The sequence below is a fragment of the Oncorhynchus clarkii genome, chromosome 19, assembly GCF_045791955.1.
Source record: "Oncorhynchus clarkii lewisi isolate Uvic-CL-2024 chromosome 19, UVic_Ocla_1.0, whole genome shotgun sequence".
Classification (NCBI taxonomy): Eukaryota; Metazoa; Chordata; class Actinopteri; order Salmoniformes; family Salmonidae; genus Oncorhynchus; species Oncorhynchus clarkii.
Window position 1 is genome coordinate 9,211,763 of NC_092165.1, and position 27,076 is coordinate 9,238,838.

The 27,076-nt window shown below is 44.4% G+C and overlaps 1 protein-coding gene across 1 annotated transcript in view; it reads right to left on the reverse strand.

Moving 5' to 3' along the window:
* Positions 1–26,826, reverse strand: part of LOC139375539 (osteocalcin 2-like) — a 116,505-nt gene extending 89,679 nt beyond the window's left edge. The window contains exon 1 of the mRNA XM_071117368.1: positions 26,568–26,826. Coding sequence (XP_070973469.1) covers positions 26,568–26,570 — 3 coding nt within the window. The 5' untranslated portion in view covers positions 26,571–26,826. The remainder of the gene's footprint in view (positions 1–26,567) is intronic.
* Positions 26,827–27,076: the final 250 nt, after the last annotated feature.

The following is a 27,076-nucleotide window of genomic DNA, read 5'->3' on the forward strand; positions in this document are numbered from 1 at the left end:
CAGCAGCAAGGAGGGAGGTTCGGGGGATTTCCTGCCGTGTTATTTGTTATGGGAAAAGGAGAAGACAGGGACAGTGGAGAGAGCTGGAGCGCTGGCAGGAGAAGGGGATGGAGTGTGTGCGTGTGTGTGTGTGTGTTTCTAAGGTGGTCCTGTGGTCACTTCCAACACAGAGGAGAGGAAAAGCAACAGGGGAAAGAGAACACTGTGTCAACAGGCGTTTCATCTCCCTGCCAATGTTTGAAATGGCAGGAACATACACACACACACACACAGAGAAATTTATGGACAGAGAAGACATCTCAGGTGATTTCTTTCACATAATAGGTTCTCAACATCCTGTAGGTCTTACATTGTGTGGCACAGTATGCTACACACAGTATGCTACACACAGTATGCTACACATAGTACGCTACACACAGTACGTTACACACAGTACGGTACACACAGTACGCTACACACAGTACGCTACACACAGTACGCTACACACAGTATGCTACACACAGTACGCTACACACAGTACGCTACACACAGTACGCTACACACAGTACCCTACACACAGTACGCTACACATAGTATGCTACACACAGTATGCTACACATAGTATGCTACACACAGTATGCTACACACAGTATGCTACACACAGTACGCTACACACAGTACGCTACACACAGTACGCTACACACAGTACGCTACACATAGTATGCTACACACAGTACGCTACACACAGTACGCTACACACAGTACGCTACACACAGTACGCTACACACAGTATGCTACACACAGTACGCTACACACAGTACGCTACACACAGTACGCTACACACAGTATGCTACACACGGTACGCTACACACAGTGCGCTACACACAGTATGCTACACACTATGTTCAGAATATAAATCTAGTGAGCCCAATGTTCTTTCCCAATGCTTTCCCCCCCATTGTTTGCATCATACACACAGTATATACCACAATACTTGTGTAACATATATTTTTAAAAATATACACTAATCCACTATAAGGCCATCTCTTGCCAGACTCTTTCCCCAATGCACTCTTCCCTGAGCTACTGTTTATAATGAGCTGGTCCCAAACCTCCCTCTCCTCTCCCCTTCTTCCCTCTCCCTCCCTTCCTCTCTTCCCCTCCTCCCCTACTGTGTACATTGAAAAGGGCTTTGGCACCGGCTCCCACCATCATTCCATCAGAGTCATAACAGGCTGCTGGATCCCCCTGGGTTCTTTACATACAGCCACCACAACTAAACAACCCGCTCCTTGACCTTCAGTCAAAAGGCCTGAAGTAGTGCTGGTGAAAGTTGGGGTGGGGGAACGCCAGCCTCCATCAACTGTGTGTGTGTGTGTGTGTGTGTGTGTGTGTGTGTGTGTGTGTGTTTGTGTGTGTGTGTGTGTGTGTGTGTGTGTCTCAAGTGCTCGTGGCGAGCCAGAAACAAAGAGCCGACTTATCAGTACAATGTGTTTTTTCACTTTCTCATTTGAATAATTGATAAACGGGCACAGAGCAGGTAGAGGGAATGTGGCCATGTTCAATATTATGTCTTGGCTGTGATGGCTGTTATTGAAGGATCACCGGTGTCCTGAGTAGGAGAGACAGAGACACACACACAGCTTGGGCTCTGGCTACTTAAGACGGTGTCTCTACCAAAGAAAAGGATGGGTGATATGGGAGAGGAACATCAGGAGGGTAGCTATGTGCAAACACACTCACACACAAAAATGTTGTGCGTTGCATTAGAGGGACTGGGGGCCCATAGGGATGCCTAGCAGGGGCCTGGAGGGCCAGGTGACAGAGAGAAGATGCACACACACACACTACCTCTCATCTCTGCCCTCAGGACTAACCAGAGACAGAGAGAAAAAGAGAGAGAACGGGAGAATGTCTGTCTGTTAGTCTGTGTGTGTGTGTGTTAGAGACTAGTGATAGAGGGCCAGGGTCTCTGAAGGATTAATGGTGGCAGGGCAGGCAGGGTAATCAGGACAGAGGATATGTCCTGCTCATCCAGGCGTTGAGCTGAATAAATATGAGACCACCACACACACACACACACACACACACACACACACACACACACACACACACACACACACACACACACACACACACACACACACACACACACACACACACACACACACACACACACACACACACACACACACACACACACACACAGCTGTTGTCGTTCCAGGAGATGATGTCAATTAAGGGACTCAGAAGGTACCCCCTTCCCCCCAAAACTACACACACACACACAGAACCCTCCCAACACACATACACACTACCCCCCCCAGCCAACACTTCATTGTCATTATTGACTTCCATTGCATCTCTGCTACTCAGCGAATGAGTCCAACATGTTCCTGTATACCATTAGACCTAACGTCCTGCCTGCCTCTCCATATGTCTGCATGTACAGTAGGAAACATGTGTCTCCATTAGTCTGCATGTACAGTAGGAAACATGTGTCTCCATATGTCTGCATGTACAGTAGGAAACATGTGTCTCTATATGTCTGCATGTACAGTAGGAAACATGTGTCTCCATATGTCTGCATGTACAGTAGGAAACATGTGTCTCCATATGTCTGCATGTACAGTAGGAAACATGTATCTCTATATGTCTGCATGTACAGTAGGAAACATGTGTCTCCATATGTCTGCATGTACAGTAGGAAACATGTGTCTCCATATGTCTGCATGTACAGTAGGAAACATGTGTCTCCATATGTCTGCATGTACAGTAGGAAACGTGTCTCCATATGTCTGCATGCACAGTAGGAAACGTGTTTCTCTATATGTCTGCATGTACAGTAGGAAACATGTCTCCATATGTCTGCATGTACAGTAGGAAACATGTGTCTCCATATGTCTGCATGTACAGTAGGAAACGTGTCTCCATATGTCTGCATGCACAGTAGGAAACGTGTTTCTCTATATGTCTGCATGTACAGTAGGAAACATGTGTCTCCATATGTCTGCATGTACAGTAGGAAACATGTGTCTCTATATGTCTGCATGTACAGTAGAAAACATGTGTCTCCATATGTCTGCATGTACAGTAGGAAACATGTGTCTCCATACGTCTGCATGTACAGTAGGAAACATGTGTCTCTATATGTCTGCATGTACAGTAGGAAACATGTGTCTCCATATGTCTGCATGTACAGTAGGAAACATGTGTCTCTATATGTCTGCATGTACAGTAGGAAACGTGTGTCTCCATATGTCTGCATGTACAGTAGGAAACATGTGTCTCCATACGTCTGCATGTACAGTAGGAAACATGTGTCTCCATATGTCTGCATGTACAGTAGGAAACATGTGTCTCCATATGTCTGCATGTAGGGCCTAGTAATTATCTAAAGCAAAGATCTTGTCTTCATTAAAAGTCACATGATAGAAATAGAGAAAGAATTCCATCCAGATACTGTACTGTTGAACATGAGAGAAATGGGAGAGAGCCTCACACAACACATCGTGTCTGATTAAAAACAACTGTCACTGTCTGTGCTCTGTTAGACAAAGAATGGTCATCTATTTAATAAAATTCTAAATGAAATGTCAAACATGTGGCTACTAGGACCTGCGTCGGACAAGCTACAAAACACACACAGTTTGTGTGAAACAACAGTTTTTCATTTATAAGCTGCTTTTGGTAAACCCCATTTTGTCATTAACATAATCATGAGAATTCCTCCGGTCTACCAGAATACACTAAATGGTCCCGTTTTCCTACCACAGGCAACACGAGATAAAATAACTAGAACACTTTTCTCCAGTTGAGAAACAACCCGTGGACAACAGATCTGTGGATCTCTCTGCTTGTTGTGGACCCCAGCCAATGGTAAGAATGCAGCCGAATGGACACCATCTGCTAGCACACGTTTTCAAAGAGCTAGCGTTTCAGTGTGTGTAAGAGGAGTTGAGGTGAGTGTGTGTGGGTTGGTTCGCACACGTTTTCAAAGAGCTAGCGTTTAAGTGTGTGAGTGAGTGTGAGGGTCGGAAACCCAGGAACGAATGCTTCACGTGAAACAGGGAACGAGGTGGGAGAGAAGGACATTCCAGGGAGATGACAAGCCGTCACAGTCACACACCAGCACAGGAATGTTAGGGGAAAGGAAGGGGGAGAAAGATGAGTGAGAGAGCAAAGGAGGGAGAGAGAAAGAGAGAGAGAGAGAAAAAGAGTGTCACTTCATTAGACCACAAGCCAGGGTGTCTGAACGGAGAGAGGGAAGAATGGAAGAACTCAAACTGTAATTAGTTTGCTCTCTGAAAGAAGAGCCTCTTCTCCTCTCTCCTGATCTCCCTTGACTTTTGTCCCCCTCCTCCTCCCGTTCGCCCTCTTTCCCCTAACCTCCCCCTGCACACCCCTGCACTCCTGGTTAGCTCCAGCAATTTCTGTCATGCAACTTGAAAATCACTGGAGGGGAGAGACAATCGCCATAACAACGGGGGCTGAAATGATCTGGCGGAATGTGCCTAGTGGCACTGAGGAGAGCGAGAGAGAGGGGAGGAGACAGAAAGAGAGAGAGGGAGGGAGAAAGAGAGCGAGAGAGAGAGGAAGGGAGGGAGAGAGAGAGAGAGAGAGAGAGAGAGAGGGAACCTGAATATGCACTCCAGATGTGTCGGCCCTGTCACATCGAGAGTAAACACACGCTGATGGACAGCGTATGACTGGATGGCCTCACCGTCCCACCCCGGGGAGTTAAAGGGAGGGAAGGAGGGAGGGAGAGGAGGAACAGGGTGGGGGGGAGGTATTCGGGGGGGATTTTGTGTCCTGAGCCAACAGCGAGTCACCCTGAGGACCTGTGCAGCCTGGCAGGCTGGGGAGAGCGAGACGGAGAGAGAGAGAGAACGAGAGAGAGAGAGGGAGGACTGGGCCCGATTGTTCCCCTCCTGTCCCTCCTCCGTGTGGCCTCCGAGGGGGCTCCTGCAGCCTCAGCAAATTTCCGTCTGGCACGGACCTGCGAGCAAACTGAAATATGAACTGCAGGAAGGGAAGACGGGAGGAGAGAGAGAGGGGATAGAGGGATGTAGAAGGAGAGAGAGAGGGAGAGGGTCTGGGGATGTGTTCTGTGGGAGCATCGGGGACTGTGGTGGTAGGTCCCCAGACATACCGTTACCAACACCCACCCACACAGACTCGTACACAAAGTCGCACATATTCTAATACACACATTCTCACATACCCTCGAAGTTACTCGGATAACGATACATATTGCGCATGACGTGTACCACTACGTAGACATAAAAACATAAGCACAAACACTCGTGGTACACCTCGTCGCCTCATGTCCAGACCCCACAGTGTGTACCATTCAGTCCCTTATACAACCTGCACCAGGGTATTATTCAAACTGGCTGCAGCGTGTTGTTTTAGCCGCACCAGGGCGAGGGGCGCTCCACTGGACTGTGAGGACCGAGGGACGCAGCGGATGACTGACTGACCGGGCCCTGGCCTGACTGGGTCAGGTGACATGTTCCCTGAACCCTCACTGGACAAGGGGTGGGTCTGAAGTGGCATGCTATTACCTATATAGTGCACTACCTTTGAATGTAGGGCTCTGGTCAAAAGTTGTGCACTACATTAGGAATATGGTATCATTTCAGATGCAGCCAAAGACAAAGCCATGGCTGAGAGGGCACCCCCAGGGCATTGTGGGTCTGGGTTGCCATGGTCTCCCTAAACTATGAGTCTAGCAAGTAAGGAGAAAGAGAGATTTTAATTAAAGCAGGGAGCCATTTCTAGATTCTCTGCTGTAGATCTGGCTTTTGGTGGAAGCCAGTGACAGCCCCTAGGGTTGCCCGAATCCCAACCACGAAAAATAATCAAAGGCTAATCTAGGCTTCTTTGTAGTTCTGAGACACTTGGATGCCATTTGGAGTTAGTGCTCTTGAGTACGACTTCAAACGTGGAAAATGTCAAATGGTATGGGTGTCTGACACAAACCAGAACCCATGACGACACACTCCAAAATGTGAAGCTCCACACACCTAACCAACCTCTGCTGTGTGTTCTGAATATGGAACCACTGGACTACTCTGCAGAGTGTGGGCATTAGATGCATTAGATGCATTTACGGGCGCCGTCAAGTGCAATGGACCTGCAATCAAATGGCGGCACTGATGACATTACTGCATTAAAAAACTGTCCACTTCCATAGTCATTAGTGCTATATGGATGCAGCGGAGCAGAGGAGAGGAGAGGGAAAACTGGGATTGCTTCATAGACAAGTCCCAGGAGAGGTGGGGGAGGACGGGCTAAACACCATCAAGTCACCATGGTCCTGCTGAAAGAGCCTTTCAGATACTCTACACACACACACACACACACACACACACACACACACACACACACACACACACACACACACACACAGGTTTGTAGCTCTCCCCAATGCTCTGAGAAGCCTAATAGACATTTTTAGCAGTTCCACCCTTATCTCATTTGTAGCGACATAATAAAAGCAATTTGACACTAGCCTTAGGAACAAGAAGTATGAAAGTATACCATTTGTATAATTGAAGTACATGATGAAATCAACTTGACCCAAAGAGAGCATTCAGATACAGTCCTCACAAAAACGAGTATCTTTACTAACGTTACTAGTGTTCTGTAGCTACAAGAGGCACAATGTTATTCAGGAATTCCACCTTTTCTTAATTTGTAACCAAGAAAATAACGAAAAGAGTTACACTATCCAGAGCAGAGAGTGAGTTTGACTTACTGCGCTTTGTCAAGTAAGACCAAGACACGCAAAGTCAACTTCCTGGCTAGCAAGGTTAGCCAAGGTTAGCTTTGAAGAGCAGACCTGGTCAGAAACCACAACCGTGAAACATGAAATCCACAGGCTTTAAAAAAACAGACAAGCTACTTAAATATAACTGCAAGCAAAGTAACAGATGGAGAAAACTCCCGAAGTCTACCTTTGAAATTAAAGGGGCCAGTATCCAGCCATAGGAAGCTGTGTTAGCTTTTATCAATATCATTTTGCCTTCTGCAGTTAGTCATACAGAGTCTACAGACAATGCAGCCGTGTTAGCTTCTAGCGATAGCATTTAACCTAGCAATGCAAGGGTTTGAAGAGGCTTTGAAGACACATTGTTATCTGGCCCTGTTTGTAATTGTAATCATTATAGCACATTTTCTTAAATATAGCTTAATTTATTAATTTGAGGATTAAGGGGATAGAAAAGTCTGGGAGCCAAGTGCAGATTATAACATAGAAATGTGTGTATGTGTTCAGAAATCATGGTCGCCCTATTCCCCCCGACTACTGCCCAGACTGGCAATGGGCCATGTGACCTAAGGCTGTTATAGCCAGAATGAAAGATAAACAAAGATATTGAAGAGACATTGAAGACGAATAGGATGACGTTTTGTCACCTGTGAAATCTGCACCAGTGTAAAGCCTAGTTAAAAACACATCAAAGAGAGGCATTAAACGGATGAAAAATGACATTGTTGGTAGTTGGTAAAGACGTTTTCTAGGCTAATTGCAGTCAAAAGGTGCCATTTGTTTTGTAATGAACAGAAAGTACCACTTTAATTCACACCATTCTCAACATTAGCCAATGTTGCCTTTCCCAGTGATGGAGAGTGTTTGTAGGCTACATACAGTATTTTCCTACTATATCATGTGAGGAGGGTCTGGTGTGTTTTGCCATTGCGAATAGGAGGCAATTACCTGTGACGTGAAGACAGACACAAGTTCCAAGTACCGCAGACGCATGCACACACACACACACACACACACACACACACACACACACACACACACACACACACACACAGGGGACCATATGGCTGAGCGTGACTAGTATGTGTGTGTGTGGATTTACTGTTGAACGGATGGGTTCTCTCCAGGCCCATGGGGTTGACTGAATATTTCTGGCAGTTGGGACATAGACTACAGTCCACTAAACTGTCTCCCTCCAGACCTCCTGTCTGGACTGGTCTGGTTGGACCCAATCAACCAGACCCAGTCAACAATACCAACTGAGAGGGTACAGTACAAAATCATATTAGCTCCTGAATTCAGCCTGGCCCACCACTGACCATTATTAGTCATGTTTATGACTATACTTTGACACTGTTATGACATAGAGTTCAAATGAAGTGTTACCCAATATTCACTATCATCCAGAATAAGGAAAGACGCCACTAGTCAGTGTGATCCTAGTGTATTTCCTGTATAACAGATAAGCTGAGGGAGTGTTGTTAGGTGTTGTTGTGTAAGGCATTGTTGTGTTGTTGGGTGTTGCTGTGGTGTTGTTGGGTGTTGTAGGGCTGTTGGGTGTTGATGGGTGTTGCCGTTGTGTTGTTGGGTGTTGTGATTGTTGTGTTGGGTTTTGTTGGGTGTTGTTGGGTGTTGCTGTTGTGTTGTTGTTGTGTTGTTGTTGTGTTGTTGGGTGTTGTGATTGTTGTGTTGGGTGTTGTTGGGTGTTGCTGTTGTGCTGTTGTTGGGTGTTGCTGGGTATTGCTGTGTTGCTGGGTGTTGCTGTGTGTTGCTGGTTGTTACTGTGTTGTTGGGTGCCTTTCAATTCTCCCGTTTACTCTGTGCTGGGAATCCACAAACGCATTCATGAACATGCACACCTAGGTTCAAGAGTAAGTCCTTGAACCTAGCCAATGAAGCGGTGACATATGACCTCCGTGATGGGTTTGAGCCTGCCACTTCCTGACAAATAGAGGGACAGACAAACAGACACACCAGCCATTTAAACCCTTCACCCATAATCATAGTTTTTACTCAGTGCTACACAGCCAAGACGCATTGAAGTATAAGATTACAGTTTGTCACAAAATTGTATTTTTCACTCTGAGAAATGTGCCTGACATTTTCATTGGCTTATAAAATGCAACTGCGCTGCGAACTCAAGCCAAATAGCCATGGAGAACGAGAAAAAGATTTACAAGTGAAAACTCGCAACAAACAAACATGTACCGACATCAAAACAGAAAGGGGAGAAGGTATAGCATATCAGACACCAAGCTACTGTATTAGTGAACCATTGAACCATAATTTTGGTGGCAGAAGTGGGATCTTCTGAAAATTAAAAAAAAAATCCTGCAGATAAACTCCATCTGTTTTGAATCAAATCAGCAGACAGACGCAGAGGAAGAGGACCGTCTCTGGTTACATCAGAGCAAGAAGAGGACTGTTCCTCTCCCGTTACATCATGTTACATAGAGAATGATTTGGCTGCTGAAAGCAGCTCATTATAACTATTTATGAGGGAGTACGCTAGCCGTGGTAATGACAGCTTTACGCTGAAGTGGCACTCTCCCTTCGCAAATTCATTTGGTCTCGTTTCACCTCTGTTTTGCCTTCACGTCACTCAAACTAGTGGTTTGTCCCAGCTGTCAGGTATGTTACTGAGCTAAGTTTGTGTGTGTGTGTGTGTGTGTGTGTGTGTGTGTGTGTGTGTGTGTGTGTGTGTGTGTGTGGTGTGTGTGTGTGTGTGTGTGTGTGTGTGTGTGTCTAAGAGACTGGGGGATAATCTCTTTCATTCAGAAAAAAATCTCAGCCCGTGACTCACAAATGGGCACATTCTTCCACCTACAGCATAATGGCACACTTACTGCCATGAATACAAGTGTTAAGTCAGTATACAGTAGACTATACGAATAAGTACAAACTCAGTTTAAGTGCAGCAGTTCACCAGGCCCAATTGAGATGTATTATTTTTGCCCTGGATATGCACATACTTTATATAGTGCAACAATGTACAACAGTCCCAACCATTGCATAAGGAGTGGGACAGTATCAAGGACTATGCCAAATTCTCAGTGGAAGTGTGTATTCACTGCAACACTCATTATAAACTGGGTGGTTCGAGCCCTGAATGCTGATTGGCTGACAGCCGCGGTATATCAGACCGTATACCACGGGTACTTTTTAAAAAAAATTTATTTTACCTTTATTTAACCAGGCAAGTCAGTTAAGAACAAATTCTTATTTTCAATGACGGCCTGGGAACAGTGGGTTAACTGCCTGTTCAGGGGCAGAACGACAGATTTGTACCTTGTCAGCTCGGGGGTTTGAACTCTCAACCTTCCGGTTACTAGTCCAACGCTCTAACCACTAGGCTACCCTGCCGCCCCCCCTGCCGCCCCCCCTACAACAAAACATGTATTTTTCCTGCTCTAATTATGTTGGTTACCAGTTTATAATAGCAATAAGGCACCTTGTGGGTTTGTGGTATATGGCCAATATACCACGACTAAGGGCTGTGTCCAAGCGCTCTTCGATGCGTTGTGCATAAGAACAGCTCTTAGCCGTGGTATATTGACCATATACCACACCTCCTCTGGCCTTATTGCTTAAATATATCCCTGCAATACAGAATGCCAGTGTGTACAGGGTTTATGTGTACCATACCACAGAGTGACCATGACTTCCATTTACCTTCAAAGTGCATCGAGGATTCATTGGCAGCATCCCAAGTGACACCTTATTCCCTATATAGTGCACTAACAGAGACCTATGGGCCCTTGTCAGATGTAGTGCACTATATAGGGGATAGGATGTCATTTGAGAAACAGCCAGAGGCTACAGTCCAAACAAACCACCTTCTTTCTTCAGATTTAACAGACATCATATTGAAGCGTGGCTCTGCGGCCCTGGGCCCATCGACCCGCGACAACTACAGACAAACATACAGGAAACATATTGGTTTCTATGTGTTCCTCATATGTTTCCCTCCTACAGTCTACAGAGCCTCTGTTCCCTGCCAACTTCACTATAGTGACTTATGAAGGCTTGCCAGAGAGTCCCTGTTACAGGAACATGTCTTGGATTGGATTTACAGCGGAGGGGGAGAATGAATGATTTAGCATGTGTCACCATGGTAGCCAAATGACACAATTAAGATGTATGAGGATTGCGATGCTAGATTTCTTTAGGGGGAAGATAATGTTCTGCTCTGTGTTAGAGGGTCTGGAACTCCAGCTACATAACATCTCAGTACTAATCATCTCTCCCTCCTCATCTCTGGATCTCAACCGAGTCCCCTGAGACTGACTAGAGTTATTAGTCTGGATCCTCCGGCCCCGGGGCGGCCTGCGATGAGGCCATGAGATATTGGACCAAACAGTCAAACCCAATAAGAGCCCATCGATTAGCTGCGGCGAAGAAAGGCGGCCATATTGGACGCACACAGGTGGCTACAAAGAAATTAAAAAAAGAGGGCACAGGAAATGAGGGAGAGGGGAGTGAAGGTGGAGGAGGAACGGAGGACGCTTATTCTCTCTCTCTCTCTACCACAAGCTGTGTTTATTTATTTTTTTCGTATCCCCGGGGAAGAGTGCTCATAGGCTGCTGCCATAAGAATGAGGGAGCGTCGAAGGAACGAGAGAGAGAGAGAAAGAGAAAGAGAGAGAGAAAGCCACAATGACGAAGCCTAACCGCCTCCGAGTGGGGAAACAAACAGAATGAAGAAGCCAAAAGAAAATAACAAACCACATCTGAGTCTCTAAAACTCATCTTCTTTACCCGACAACAGTCATTTTGATGTCACTGTAGGACAGTAGTTACATCTTTACTTCTGTTTGTAGTGACTGGACTACATTTTACATTGACATTTTAGTCATTTAGCGACTTACAGCAGTGAGCGCAGACATTTTCATACTGGTCCCCCGTGGGACTTGAACCCACAGCCCTGCCGTTGCAAGCGCCATGCTCTACCAACTGAGTTACAGGGGTCACTACCGTGACCGAATAACATTCTCAGTGTGTGCATATGTATATGTGTGTGTGGCTGCCTGCTTGTGTGCATTCTGTGCCCAACGTACGGGATGAAGTGTCTTGCAACGGGATACGGCGGGCGACTCAGTGGACTGGGGGCCAGAGTGGATCTAATGGTGGTCTTAATGCGCCGTCTGAATAATGAGGGCCTTTGTCTAATAAAACTGGAGGGCCTGCAAATTCCTATAGGGACCCCGAGTAGTTAGAGCAATAACGGTCTATCAAAAGAGGGAGCGCAAAGTGATTACTGGGGGGGTAATAAATACCAGGCCTGTGTGGACGGGGGAGGGGCTTAGATAAGAGACGCTCCCCTCCTCTTCCTGTAGCAATTACACTTCACACACGCCGGCACTCAGCCCACTCTGCCACAGTTACCTGATGCTGGGGTAGGGAGACACGAGAGATCACCTAAATATACGTACTGCATGGGTTATTCAGGAGAAACATGGAATATAGGTATAGATGTGTTTATAGATGGTTTATATATGTTTATACTAGATCGTTTATAATTTTTTATAGACCATTAAATTAGACATGATAAGCCACAGACACACAGTACAGTCAATTACAGAATTAAAACAAATAATCAAATGTATAGTATCTGACCCAGACTGCTTCTGCAAACTGAGGAGGCTAAATTATAGCTCTTAAAATCATTCATGACTTTCTAGATAACAATAATACTTGTTCTCAAATACTTCTTGATTTGGGAAATTCTTTACATGCAAGGACGACTAAACTAATGAACAACAAATACCATTGTATGCATTCCTTTGTCGAGGACACATACCACAGCTGAGACTGGGGTTCTGCGCAAAAAAATGGCCCTTACATTTTCAACACGCGCACACACACACACAAGCATGCGCACACACACCTATAGCATAGTGCTGACCAGAATGCTTAGTAGGCTACAGCACTGGACACAGCAGCATCACTATCAATTACTGCCCAGAGAGAGAGAGAGAGAGAGAGAGAGAGAGAGAGAGAGAGAGAGAGAGAGAGAGAGAGAGAGAGAGAGAGAGAGAGAGAGAGAGAGAGAGAGAGAGAGAGAGAGAGAGAGAGAGAGAGAGAGAGACAGAGAGAGAGACAGAGAGAGAGAGAGACAGAGAGAGAGAGAGAGAGAGAGAGAGAGAGAGAGAGACAGAGAGAGAGAGAGAGAGAGAGAGAGAGAGACAGAGAGAGAGAGAGAGAGAGAGAGAGAGAGAGAGAGAGAGAGAGAGAGAGAGAGAGAGAGAGAGAGAGAGAGAGAGAGGGGAAGAGAAAAGGAGAGTGGTGCGAGGCCGGAGGGGTGGACAGACAGGTTCTCGGCAAAAGGAAAGGAAGATGACAGAGGAGGGGAGAAAGTCCTGCTGGCCAGGGATTTAAGTAAGGGACAGGATGTGGATTAAAGTCTCAGAGTGAGTGGTGGCCGCAGAGGAAGGGAAGGAGGGAAGGAGGGATGGGGGTGGAGAGGGGTGACAGGAGTGAGAGATGGACTTCATCAGGACCCCTGTGTGATAAACTCTGGTCAGGTCGAAATATGTTGCTCCCTCCCTGTCTTTAGGTGTGTGTACACATGTTCTTGTGCATGTGCACACGTTTTCTTCTGTGTGTGTCCGTGCATATGTATGTGCATGTGTGTGTGCCGGCCAAAACTCCTGTGACAGGCGAGCGATTCACTGCCCCCTCTGGGAGTGACCGATGGCTCCCTACTACAGGCTGGGTGGTGTGATCCTAATGTATAGATGGAGCAGGAGGCTGTCTGTGTACTGACTGAGCGATACACAGAGACACATCAAGTTTAGTTAGACTCCTTATCAAGGATGCCGGTGTAATGTCAACAGGAAACACTACCAGGCTTCTCTACAAAGACATTATCATCATGTGATTCGTAAGTTGGAATTCATATGCCAGGGGGAATGGTTTTAAAAAAAACATATTTTTTTAATTTAACCTTTATTTAACTAGGCAAGTCAGTTAAGAACAAATTCGTATTTACAATGACGGCCTAGGAACAGTGGGTTACCTGCCTTGTTCAGGGGCAGAACGACCAATTTTTACCTTGTCAGCTCGGGGATTCAATCTAGCAACCTTTGGGTTACTGGCCCAACTCTCTGACCACAAGGCTACCTGCCGCCCCTGTAACTTTGTAGTGAATGAAATGTAGACTAAAACTCAGAATTAATCCAAATATATTGGAAATGTGGTTTTCTTTATCTTAAGTCTGAAATGTATCATCTTCCCATATCCATAATGTATAGTACGTCTTTCCTAACTACACCAGGTGAATGTAAGCCAGGTCGAGGCCTTGGGCCCTGTTAGAGAAAGCTCTATAGATTTTAGGAGCCTCAGACAGGGTATTGAAGTTTGCTGCTTTTCATAAAGTGGTCCTATGACGAGGCTACGCACCATAAAGAAAAAGGACTGTTTCAAAGTGGCAGAATACAGGAGAAGGAAGGGAAGACACAGAGAGAGGGAGAGGGGGGAAGATAGAGAGGGAGAAAGAGAGAGAGGGAGAGGGGGGAAGATAGAGAGGGAGAAAGAGAGAGAGGGAGAGGGGAACTAAAGAAAGAAAAAGTCAGAATGAGAGTGAGAAACAGAGAAAAACAGAAAGGAAGAAAGAACGAGAGAGAGAGCGAGAGAGAGAGAGAGAAGCAGGGATGAGAGCAGCAGGGAGCCCGGGTCCTTCTGTCCTGTCCCCTCCTCTGCCCATTAAAAACAGAATTCCAGCACTAACTGTTTGTGTTTTCAGTAAACTCCTCCAGCGCCAGACCAAGCCAACCCTGCCTGCTGTCTCTCTCTCTCTCTCTCTCTCTCTCTCTCTCTCCCGCTCCCTCTCTCTCTCTCTCTCTCTCTCTCTCTCTTTGTGTCCCCGCTCTCTCTCTGTCTCTCCCCCCTCTCTCTTTCTGTCCTTCTCTCCCCCCTCTCTGTACTTCTCCCCCTCTCTCTCTCTCTCTGGGTCCTGTGTGCTATCAACATGTGGCACATGTCCTTGACAGGTCCAGAAGGGGCCTGCTGCATGCTGCACCCGGGGAGATGGGCTGGTGCCCTAACCACGCAACCCCCTCTTCCCCTTCTCTCCCTCACTATCTCTCTCTCTCCACCCCCTCTCTTTCCCCACTTTCTCTCCCTCGCTTTCCCCCTCTCTATCTCTCTCTCTCCACCCCCTCTCTTTCCCCACTTTCTCTCCTTCTCTTTCCCCCTCTCTATCTCCCTCTCTCCACCCCCTCTCTTTCCCCACTTTCTCTCCTTCTCTTTCCCCCTCTCTATCTCTCTCTCTCCACCCCTCTCTTTCCCCCTCTCTATCTCCCTCTCTCCACCCCCTCTCTTTCCCCACTTTCTCTCCCTCTCTTTCCCCCTCTCTATCTCTCTCTCTCCACCCCCTCTCTTTCCCCCTCTCTATCTCCCTCTCTCCACCCCCTCTCTTTCCCCACTTTCTCTCCCTCTCTTTCCCCCTCTCTATCTCTCTCTCTCCACCCCCTCTCTTTCCCCCTCTCTATCTCCCTCTCTCCACCCCCTCTCTTTCCCCACTTTCTCTCCTTCTCTTTCTTATTTACATTCTATCTCTGTCTCTTTCCTTAATATTGGGTTGCCGGGGTAAACGGGGGACGAAAGAATCTAATAACTAACAGTGGGGCTTTTTTGGTATTGTTCCTACACCATCCACTAGACACAGAGGCTGTCTGCAGACACTAATGAAAGGTTAAATGAATAGGATGAAGTGACAGGAGGTACAATAAAGAAACGAGAGAGAGAGAGAGAGAGAGAGAGAGAGAGAGAGAGAGAGAGAGAGAGAGAGAGAGAGAGAGAGAGAGAGAGAGGTGAAGTGGGGGGTTGTAGTAATCCTCAGACCCCCGAGGGGGATCAGCAAGGACAGCACTCCCTCCGCAGAGTCACATATTTAAAACAGCTTGGGACGGTGTGTGTGTGTGCGCATGCACGTGTGTGTCTCAGTGCACGTGGGTCTCTCTCGCCAGCAGGGCACAGATGCTGAGAGGAACTCCAGCATGGGGTTCTTTGATAAATGTTAAGGTCACAGGGAGAGGGGAAGCACAGGGGTTGGAAATGGGGGAGGGGGGAGTAGGGCGACATGTCTCGTCTTGTGCCTCTCCCTGACTCTGCCTTGGTGGAATGCAAAGTCCCATGAAAGGAGTCGTCTGAGATGAAGGCGCTCCTCTCGTGTCCCCCTCCCGGCAGTACACACTACCCGTCAGCACTATCCCCAAGCAGCCTTGTTCCTCAAAACACACCTCCACTCCCATATCCTGTCCTCGCAACGGACGTTACCCAATACCACCCTAAATATCGTCCCAAAACAGGAAAAATGGGAGAGTGGGATCACAACACAGACAGAAATCTAATCACTCTTAGACTGCTTAATTACTATGATTATGACCATGATAATTATTACCTTATTACCTATAATCACGGGGTCCAACTTCAAACGTGTCAGCCAGGTTCATGGTGATGTATTGTAAAGTTACAGTACAAAGGACTGTGAAATATTCCGTCATCAATTCCAACTGCATATGGTGATGGTGTACAGAGCCTTCAGAAAGTATTCACACCCCTTGACTTTTTCCACATTTTGTTGTGTTGCAGCCCGAATTTAAAATGTATTAAATTGAGATGTGTTGTTCCTTTCCTACACACAGTACCCCATCATGTCAGATTGGAATTATGTTTTCGAAAATGTTTACAATTGTATTAAAAATGAAAAGCTGAAATATCTTGAATCAACACCTATTCAACCCTTTTGTCATGGCAAGCCTAAATAAGTTCAGGAGTAAAATTGTGATTAACAAGTCACATAATAAGTTGCATGGACTCACGCTGTGTGCAATAATAGTGTTTAACATGATTTCTGAATGACTACTTCATCTCTGTACCCCACACATACATAAGGCCCCTCAGTCGAGCAGTGAAATTCAAACATAGATTCAACCACAAAGACCAGGGAAGTTTTCTAATGCCTTGCAGAGATGGTAGATGGGTAAAAATAAAAAAAGCAGACATTGACCATGGAAAAGTTATTAATTACACTGACTAATAAGAAAGGAGTCCTTCCTAACTCAGTTGGAGAGGAAGGAATCCTGAATCCTGAATCCTGAATCCTGATCACCCGTAAACACAGTCCACTTTCATAGCAGCCACACTGTATTCCTTCTATGCACTCTCCTTCTCTCACCTTGTCCCTTCACTTGTGGACTTCAATGCACAACACATCAGTTTTATGTGACCAGGCGAAAAAAACTTTCCCAAGCCACACCACTACACACAGCCTACCTCGTTGGCACCATTTTAGCTAAAGTAACGTCATAGTCAGCATAGCTAATATAACTAACATGTTAGTAAACCTGTAAAAACATACAGTAACGTTAGTGTGCTGTACAGTCAGTAAGCGGTTACACCATCGGGCCCGGTGGCAATAAATTAGTAATGCCAAAAACGTATCTTGACTTGGTAGAGTTCCAGTGTTGTGTTGGATAGTCATAGCCAGCTAGCTAACATAGCATCCCTCTGTTTGAGCAGGGTGTTTAGGTAGGCTAAACTAGCTAGCTGCATTTGCAAGCTACTGTAAGTAAGTGAAAACAAAATTACAAAATATCTTAATTTCTCTCTTGCGTCTCCTTCATTTTGGAATAAATTAATTTGTTCAAAACTGTTCAACTATTTGAGTAAACTACTCACCGCATTTTATACACTGCAGTGCTAGCTAGCTGTAGCTTATGCTTTCAGAACTAGATTAATTATCTGATCCTTTGACTGGGCGGACACATGTCAGTTCATGCTGCAAGAGCTCTGATAGGCTGGAGGACGTCCTCCGGAAGTTGTCATAATTTCTGTGTAAGTCTTTGGAAGGGGCTGAGAACTATGAGCCTCCTAGGATTTGTATCGAAGTCAATGTACCCAGAGTAGGACGGAAACTAGCTTTGCTCCGGCTATTCCATGGTGCTACCCTACAGAGGGTTGTTGAGGCTAGTGTAGACCTTCTTTGTAAAATAGTGTGTTTTAATCAATTGTTTGGTGACGTGATTATATTTAGTATAGTTTTATCTAAAAAAAAATGTATGGTTAACATTTCAATTTTTATGAAATTCACTGAGGAGAATGGTCCTCCACTTCCTCCTCTGAGGAGCCTTCACTGTGTGGTACTGTGTGAAGTTGGGTGAGAAAAAAAATCATTTTGAATTCAGGCTGTAACACAACAAAATAAGAATAAGTCAAAGGGCAATGAACACTTTCTGAAGGGACTGTACATTCTCCTGATTGCCTGAGGATATCTGCCATGAAAATGTGGATATAGGCTATTGAATACATAACATTGTAAATATATAGGAATTTATGGCAAATATATTGAATTGTAAATATAGGTATATACACAGAGTGAATAAAACATTAGGAACACCTGAATATTGCGTTGTACCCCCTTTTGCCCTCAGAACAGCCTCAATTTGTCAGGGTTACGGACTCTACAAGGTCTCCAAAGCGTTCCACAGGGATGCTGGCTCATGTTGACTCCAATTCTTCCCACAGTTGTGTCAAGTTGGCTGGATGTACTTTGGGGTCTGGACAATTATTGACACACACTAGAAACTGTTGAGTGTGAAAAACCCAGCAGCGTTGCAGTTCTTGATACACTCAAACCAGTGGACCTGGCACCTACTACCATACCACCCCGTTCATAGGCAATTCAATATTTTGTCTTGCCCATTCACTCACTGAATGGCACACATACACAATCCATGTCCCAATTGTCTCAAGGCCTAGAAATCCTTATTTAACCTGTCTCCTCCCCTTCATCTACACTGATTGAAGTGGATTTAACAAGTGACATCAGTAAGGGATCATAACTTTCACCTGGATTCACCTGGTCAGTCTATGTCATGGAAAGTGCAGGTGTTCATAATGTTTTATACACTCAGTGCATATATTTTTGGAATAATACTGTACAATTTTGAAAATGATGATAACGTAAGGACTGTTTGAGAAGACTGTTTTGGTGGGATGGAGTTTTGGCCTTCCGTGGTGACGTCACCATGCGTTAATGAGTGAATAGACCAATAATAAAGGGAGTTCCAAACCTCTCTGCCAATAACAGAAAACAGTTTTCCCCTCCCCACTCAGACCCTCACGATACTAAATTGTAAGTATATAGTCATACAACATAAGACATGTTGCATATATTTAATCACATAGGTGTAATTATAGAGACATACAGGGTATATTTGTCAGTGTTGTCACCGGACCTCATCCCAGCAGGAAGCTTTCAATTGAATTTCATCCAATCAGTCTTATTGAGTTACTGCCTTATGTTACAGTACTGACCCAACGCAAATTCAATTCCCTGTCCAGCTGTAAGGCTTGAACTGGAGCTAATAAAAATAGCTTTTCACCACTCTCACAACCTTTTTGAGGGGCCCAATTAATGTGCGAGAGATATAAAAAATGATGTGCGCGGCGTAATTCATTGCATACTCATAATTACGTCATTCACAAATGTAGAGCTCTCTTTGAAAGCAACTGTGAGTGGAAATATAATATAAATATACCCGGTCCTTTCCTGTGAGATAAACTAAAGCTTCAAGCAGCTCTGAGTCACAGAGAGAGAATAAGACACAAAACAGAAAGGCATCGTCCTAGATCTGCATCGTACTAGATCTGCATCGTACTAGATCTGCATCATACTAGATCTGCATCATACTAGATCAGCATGTACTAGATCTGCATCATACTAGATCTGCATCATACTAGATCTACATCATACTAGATCAGCATGGTTCTAGATCAGCATTGGACTAGATCGGCATCATACTAGATCAGCATGGTACTAGATCTGCTTGGTACTAGATCTCCATGGTACTAGATCTGCATCATCCTAGATATGCATTCTACTAGATGAGCATCGTACTAGATCTGCATCATACTAGATCAGCATGGTACTAGATCTGCATCGTACTAGATCAGCATCATACTAGACCTACATCATACTAGATCAGCATGGTACTAGATCTGCATCATACTAGATCTGCTTGCTACTAGATCTCCATGGTATTAGATCTGCATCGTCCTAGATATGCATTGTACTAGATGAGCATCGTACTAGATCTGCATCATACTAGATCAGCATGGTACTAGATCTGCATCATACTAGATCAGCATGGTACTAGATCTGCATCGTACTAGATCAGCATCATACTAGATCTGCATCATACTAGATCAGCATCATACTAGATCAGCATGCTACTAGATCTGCATCATACTAGATCTGCATGGTACTAGATCTGCATGGTACTAGATCTGCATCGTCCTAGATATGCATGGTACTAGATCTGCATGGTACTAGATATGCATGGTACTAGATCTGCATCGTACTAGATGCGCATCGTACTAGATCAGCATTGTACTAAATCATTATCATTCCATATTCAAGCAGATATAATATGTTTCAGTCAAGCTGTTTCAATTACTCCAACTACCTCGTACCCCTGCACATTGACTCGGTACCAGTACTCCTTGTATATAGCCTCGTTATTGTTATTTTATTGTTAATATTTCCTTCTTTTTAAAAAAAATTTAGCTAATTTTTCTTACTTTTTAACTACATTATAGGGAAAGGGCTCGTAAGTAAGCATTTCATGGGAAAATGTCTACACCCGTTGTATTCAGCACAATGTGACACATACAATTTGATTTGAAGGGAGGTTGTCACTGTGAAATGTTGTGGTTCTACAAAAGCTGAGGAGGAGTCAAATTACAACAAAAACATTATTTAACCTTCATATGAAAATGAGACATCAGGCAAGTAATAAAGTCATGAAGACACAAAGCCTGATGCAGCTCCCACTCAATCCTGCCCTTAACAGACACCTATAGACGGACTCCCTGGTGTGTCTGACTGGGAGATTCACACGTGGGCCTCTACCACTGCTACTAACACTAACACCAGCAACCAGATCATCTGTGTTCAAACCACAGGCCCTAACTTAGACACAACCCATCTGATACTGTTACTCTTTAAACTGGTTCCATAGGACAGATGGAACTCATGGTTGTAAGTGGCATAATGATGATGAGTGCTTAGAGACATGTTCAAAACTGAAAGTTTTGTTGGGGTAAAGAATAAGAAGGGAAGAGAGAGAGAATTGTTAAAAGTCGATTCAGGTGAAAATAACATTGTCCCTGACTGGGTTAGACACTCAAGCAAATAATTCCAAAGTCAACATGCTACTTTTCAGTTCCTCAGGAATTATTCATGGGACACCACTTATCTTGTCATATCTGATTTCTTCCACTGTAGTTTTTGGAGGGGAGGAAGGCAGGAAAGACACCTTTAGGGCAAATTATTCTCATTTAATCAAATCACTCCATGTGGCCCAAGGGGGTCTACTCCAAGACACTCAAATCACTCCATGTGGCCCAAGGGGGTCTACTCCAAGACACTCGAGGCACTAGAAGGTGGGCTAATGGTTCTCACACCCACACAAAAAAAACTCTTCAGTGAGATGCAATGTAAAAAGTGTTAGTTGTTTCAACTTAAAAATATGAATTACCTCGTTGGCATAAAATGTTAAGTAATGTATACTTTTTACAGTGGTGGGCTTACAGAAAAAGGGAGGAATACTGAGAAAAAGAGAGAAAAAATGTAGTGAGAGTGGGAGAGCGTAAGAAAGGCAGACAGGGTTCTGGAGTTCCCATCATTTCTACACCGAATCTCCTGGCTCTTTCCACATGGCACAACGTCGAACAACTTACTCCGGGAGTAGGCTAGTGAGTCCGAGAGAGCTATAAAATATAAATTATACCACATAACCTTATACCTCCCAGTTGAGTCATTCAGTTACACTGAGACTCCTGTTGGTTACACAGACAGCCATATCTCTCTCTCTCTCTCTTCCCCCCTCTCCCTCTCTCTCTCTCTCTCTCTCTTTCTTCCCCCCTCTCCCTCTCTATCTTCCCCCCTCTCCCTCTCTCTCTCTCTCTCTCTTCCCCCCTCTCCCTCTCTGTCTCTTCCTCCCTCTCCCTATCTTCCCCCCTCTCCCTCTCTCTCTCTCTCTACTCTCTCTCTACTCTCTCCATTTCTATAGCGTCGACATGAATGACTTCCTCTCCCCCTTAAAGAACGTATGGATTACAGCTGAACTGCCATTTCCCTACCGATCATTCCCTAGCCAACCCGGTGACATTGAAGTGTTTATTTTACACTGGCGGCCCATAATTAGTTCTGTGCAAAATCAATTAGGCCCAGCGCAAAATGACGTCCGAATCGTAAAGGAATGGTGACTGTGTGTTCCGCAAAATAAAATATAAACTGCACAGTCGTGTATTTCTCAGCAGCACCGCAGTTGGTCTGAATGGGTGCTGTCATTTCTCCTCTGGAACAAATAAAGAGTTTGTGGGAGTGTAATGCACACGCCTTGTGCATGTTTAAAGTAACAGTCCAAACCTTTACTGTAAAACAGAACAGTTAGTTGAGTTCTCCTTTGATTACTTAGAGTTACTCACCAATTTGAAACGTATTAATCTATTATTAAGATGGGATACATACAACGTCTAGACTAACCTCACTTTAAGAAAGTGACTAGTCCTATGCGCTTCATTGCATTTTTTGGAGAAATACTTAACTGTACACAAACAAGTGTCATTTTACAGCTCAAACATTTCTCCCAGCTTGTAGTCTTAAGACTCGGCTTGTGATCTGATACACATCGACGGAGATATTAACTAGAGGACAATTACGCCTACAAGACAAAACACATCTTAAATCTTCATGTAAAAACTATCATTTCACTTATTCATTTGAAACCTGGGGTGGAAAAGTGTGTCCAAATGGTAGAATGTCTTAAGAGGGAATTGGACAAAGTCTATGCAAGTGTGTGTGTATTTGATTTTTTTCCCCTCCGCGCTGGGGGAAAAAGGTAATTAATGTCTACCAAATGTATATTGTTTTAAATCAAGTACATCTCCCACTGTGCTTTTTATTAAGTTACTGCCTGAGATCTAATTTGTTTTAAGATTTCACAGTGTCTTTGTTTAGTCCTAATGCCTGCAGCTTCGGTTTCAGTGTCCTTTTCAAAGGCTTTTGTCTCCAGCCACCAAGACGTTCAGAACCCCTTTCTCTGAAAATATGACCTTTTCTGTCATTGCCAAGACACACTATCGCTAACACCAAGGCTTTATTAGAAGAGTGGACGAGTGGAGAGGAGCAGGGAGATATCAGGCTGTGTGTGGTTTTTGTTTAACTATCCTTGTGGGTACCAGAAGTCCTCACAAGGATAGTAAAACATGACAATTCGGACATGGGGGACATTTTACCGGTCCCCACAAGACAAAATGCTATAGGCTGAGGGGTTAGGTTTAGGGTTACAATTAGGGTTAGGGTTAGAATTAAGGTTAGGGTTACAGTAGGTATAGCTTTAGAGTTAGGGTTAGGTTTAGGGTTTAGGTTAGGTTAAGGAAAGGGCATTTCACAGTAAAGTCTACACCTGTTGTATTGGGTGCATGTGACAAATACCATTTGATTTGATTTGAAGGAAGGTTGTCAATGTGAAATGTTGTGGTTCTACAAAAGCTGAGGAGGAGTCAAATTAAAACAAAAACAATATTTAAGACGTACTGAACCTTCATATGAAAATGAGACATCAGGCAAGTAATAAAGTCATGAAGACACAAAGCCTGAAGCAGCTTCCACTCAATCCTGCCCTTAACAGACACCTATAGACGGACTCCCTGGGGTGTCTGACTGGGAGATTCACACTCTACATTTAGGGTTAGGGAAAATAGGATTTTGGATAGGAATCAATTATATGGTCCACACAAGGAGAGCAATACAAAAGTGTGTATGTGTGTGGCATGGTGTTCCACCCCTCCACTGAGTAAACAAGAGCATTGTTGACGTGTTTCTGGGTTATTGATGTGTTTCTGGGTTGTTTGAGCAGAACGGGCAGAAGCAGTAGATACCTGTCTGGGTGACACACCCCCCCCCCCCCCCCTATCTGTCTCCTGTCCTTTGTTGACAAAAGTATCTTGGTGACTGCAAAAAGTGTACATGGAGACATGAGGCGTCAGTTCACACACACACACACACACACACACACACACACACACACACACACACACACACACACACACACACACACACACACACACACACACACACACACACACACACACACACACACACACACACACACACACACACACACACACACACACACACACACACACACACACACACACACACTCCCTTCTCATCACAAAAGACACTCAAATAAGAGAGAAAACACCACCATATTTTTAAAATGGGTTCAACCTCATCACTTAACACCCTTCTAGTCTCAATGAAGAGAGAACAAGGAGGGAGAGAGGGGAAAAAATACCATAAAAACTCCTTAAAGAGGAGAGAAAAGAAGAAGAGATCAAATGATCCAGGCGGTGGGGACAGGCGGCGCGGGGTCAGAGCAAAAGAGCACCAAGCAGCCCTGCTCTTCATTAACACTGGCTCTCAGGGGGTCCAGACTGGCCCTACCTGTCCATGAGATTATTGAACCGGCTAACCAGCAGCTCCCCTCTTCAAGACTAACCAGCAGCTCCCCTCTCCAACTCCTCAGTCAAGGCCCAGAGGAATCCCAGCCCACCACCGCTGCTGTCTGACAACTCTGGCCCTGAGTTTCTCTGTCTGCTACATGGAAAAAGTGCTCCTGCTTCTTCATTGTCTTCTCCCCTCCCTTCACTCTTCGTTCCATGCATCACTTTTACTGTCTTTTCCAATCTTCTACTTTTGTCTTATTTTCTTTACCCCCCCCCCCTTCCCTTTTTAGCTCTCCTTGTCTCCCTTCCTATACTTTACTTCCCCTGTCCTTTCCTTGTCTGAACCTCGACGGAGAGAGAAATAGAGAGAAAGAGAGAAAGAGAGAGAGAGAGAGAGAGAGAGAGAGAGAGAGAGAGAGAGAGAGAGGGGAACGACGGAGTGTCGACTTGCGACATGGCAGGCAAGATGAAATGCATGCGAAAGGGCCCAGGCTAGTAGCAGCAGCAGATAAAAGTAATCAAATAATACTCCTGGAATGCAAATAGGCATTCTCTGACTGCAGCCCTTGCACAACCATGAAACATCACTGACAGGCTCCCCAGATTAGGACTAAACATTATGCAAAGCGCTGAACCCATAAACTGAGTGGAGCAGTCAAAGTGAAGGAGGGAACAGGCTCTTTTCTGTGGTGTAGAAGGGGCCTGTGATCTTTTTTTCTCTCTACCTCTCTCCCGACTCCTCTACCCTTCAGAAATGTCCATGTAGAAATGTGTTACTCTGGCATGAAATGCCTCTGTGTTCTGCTCTGCTCAACTCCGATTGCCTGACTTTTAGGGAAGGTGGAAGCAAGGCCACATAGACATAGACACACACGTAGGCTACAGGAATGCATGACAGAGAGAATGTATTAACACTGTACATACATTGTAAATGGCTCAGTCTTCAACAATACAATGTATTTTAGATTGTATACATGTACTCAACCAGCTGTTGCAAAAATATTTTTTCTGATACACACCCCCAAAAAAATTTGGGCCCTCAAGTCAAGACATAAAAACACCTAAAAACTACTGTATTTAATAAAACTGAAAACATCTTATAATAACATCAAATTCACAGCTGTAGGCTGTGTGTTTGTTTGTTTTTAGGAAGCTGCACAATTTCCTGGTACACTCTAGGAAATCAAATGAACCCAAGCCAAGAGCTACGAGTATCACTGTATCACACATTAATCACTTAAAAGTCACTTCAAAAGTTGTTCAAGTATTTCAACCCATTAGTACTACGTGCATGTTAAATGTGTAACACAGGAATATATTCATCATATGGAAATGTTTACAAAATTATAAAGTTCTGTTTGGAAAGGGTTCAAATTGAGAGTGCAATATAGTGGGAACATTTTTTGTTATGATATGTTTTTGATATAGCAGTGTGTAAATATATACAGAAATGTACTGTTGATGATGTTTTACATTGCAACATGGTGTCATCTTTAAAATAGCATTTAAAATAGTATATTTTATTGTGTATTCTATCATCATTTGTTTAATCAAAGGTAGGCTTCATTGTGTAGGCCAAAGACTGGAGTGAGTAGTTGACACTGAAAAATGTCCCTGTATAATCGTTATGCACGCTCTAACAATCAGCAAGATCTGAAAGTGACATCGTGACAAATATCACTGACAATTATCACTGACCGTGTACATTCATAAATTTAAGGGGGGGGGGGGGGGGGGGGAATATGTTCTGGACATTTTGTAAAAAGTTTCAGTATGTTTAAACTGTCTGTCTGACTGTGCTCAACAATGGGCACCTGGGGTAAAATCACACAGCTCCATTTTCAAGATCAAGAAACACAAAAACAACAAAATTGTAAAGCCTAAAATAATATTAATTCTCATTTATTATAAGTTATAATAATGTTATAATAATGTGCGTTGCAGTGAGGGAGTTTTAGACGGGCCACCAACATGTTGATTGAATAAGGTTCACATAAGGTAGGCTAAATAGAAGTTGTATTATAATAACAGTCTATAAAAGCCTATTCTAAATATTGCCTATATCCAAAACAAAATATAATATTTGTAAAGTATTTGGAAAGAGTAAACAAAATATCACGAATGCATGAATTATTTGTGTGCATTAATTATTTACAACTTTCTTGGGGCAATAATAGGCCATACAGGCCAGGCGCCGGTTAGAAAAAGTTATATCAATGTTTGTAATCCAGCTCCATACCTGATACAGGACTTCATTTGAATGGGTAAACAGTTTCAAAATCATATTTACCATTTCTGCATGTTGTATATGGAAGACCCGGGTCCTGGGCTCTCGAACTTGCCGTCCTCGAATGTCTGATTTCGCCCTCAAGTGGGGGACTTCTCCCCTGATATATTACAGTCTGAAGTAATTAAAAAGTCGGCGTCGTCCCCGCAAGAAAAGTATTGACTCGTGCGCAATAAGAGTTTTATGACATTTGATTGAAAACGGAGACGCGTCTTCGTTTCAGGTTTTGATCCTGAGAAATGAACACTGTCTGGTTCAATGAGAAAATTCGTTCCTTGTCAGAGCAGAACAGACAGAATACGTTGCTTTGGAACACACCGTCGGTCTCGGGATATGAATGCAGGCAGAGGCACGACTGTCCCCTTCCAAAACGTGAACCAGGAGATGCCGAGGGAAATCGCTGACAGCGTCTTCGGGAAAAAAAAGGCGAATAAACCTATGCTTGTGAGGAGAAGACAGTTTTCCCTAGTCCCGACCCGGGCTCTCTCCGATATTTATTCTGCTAAATCAGC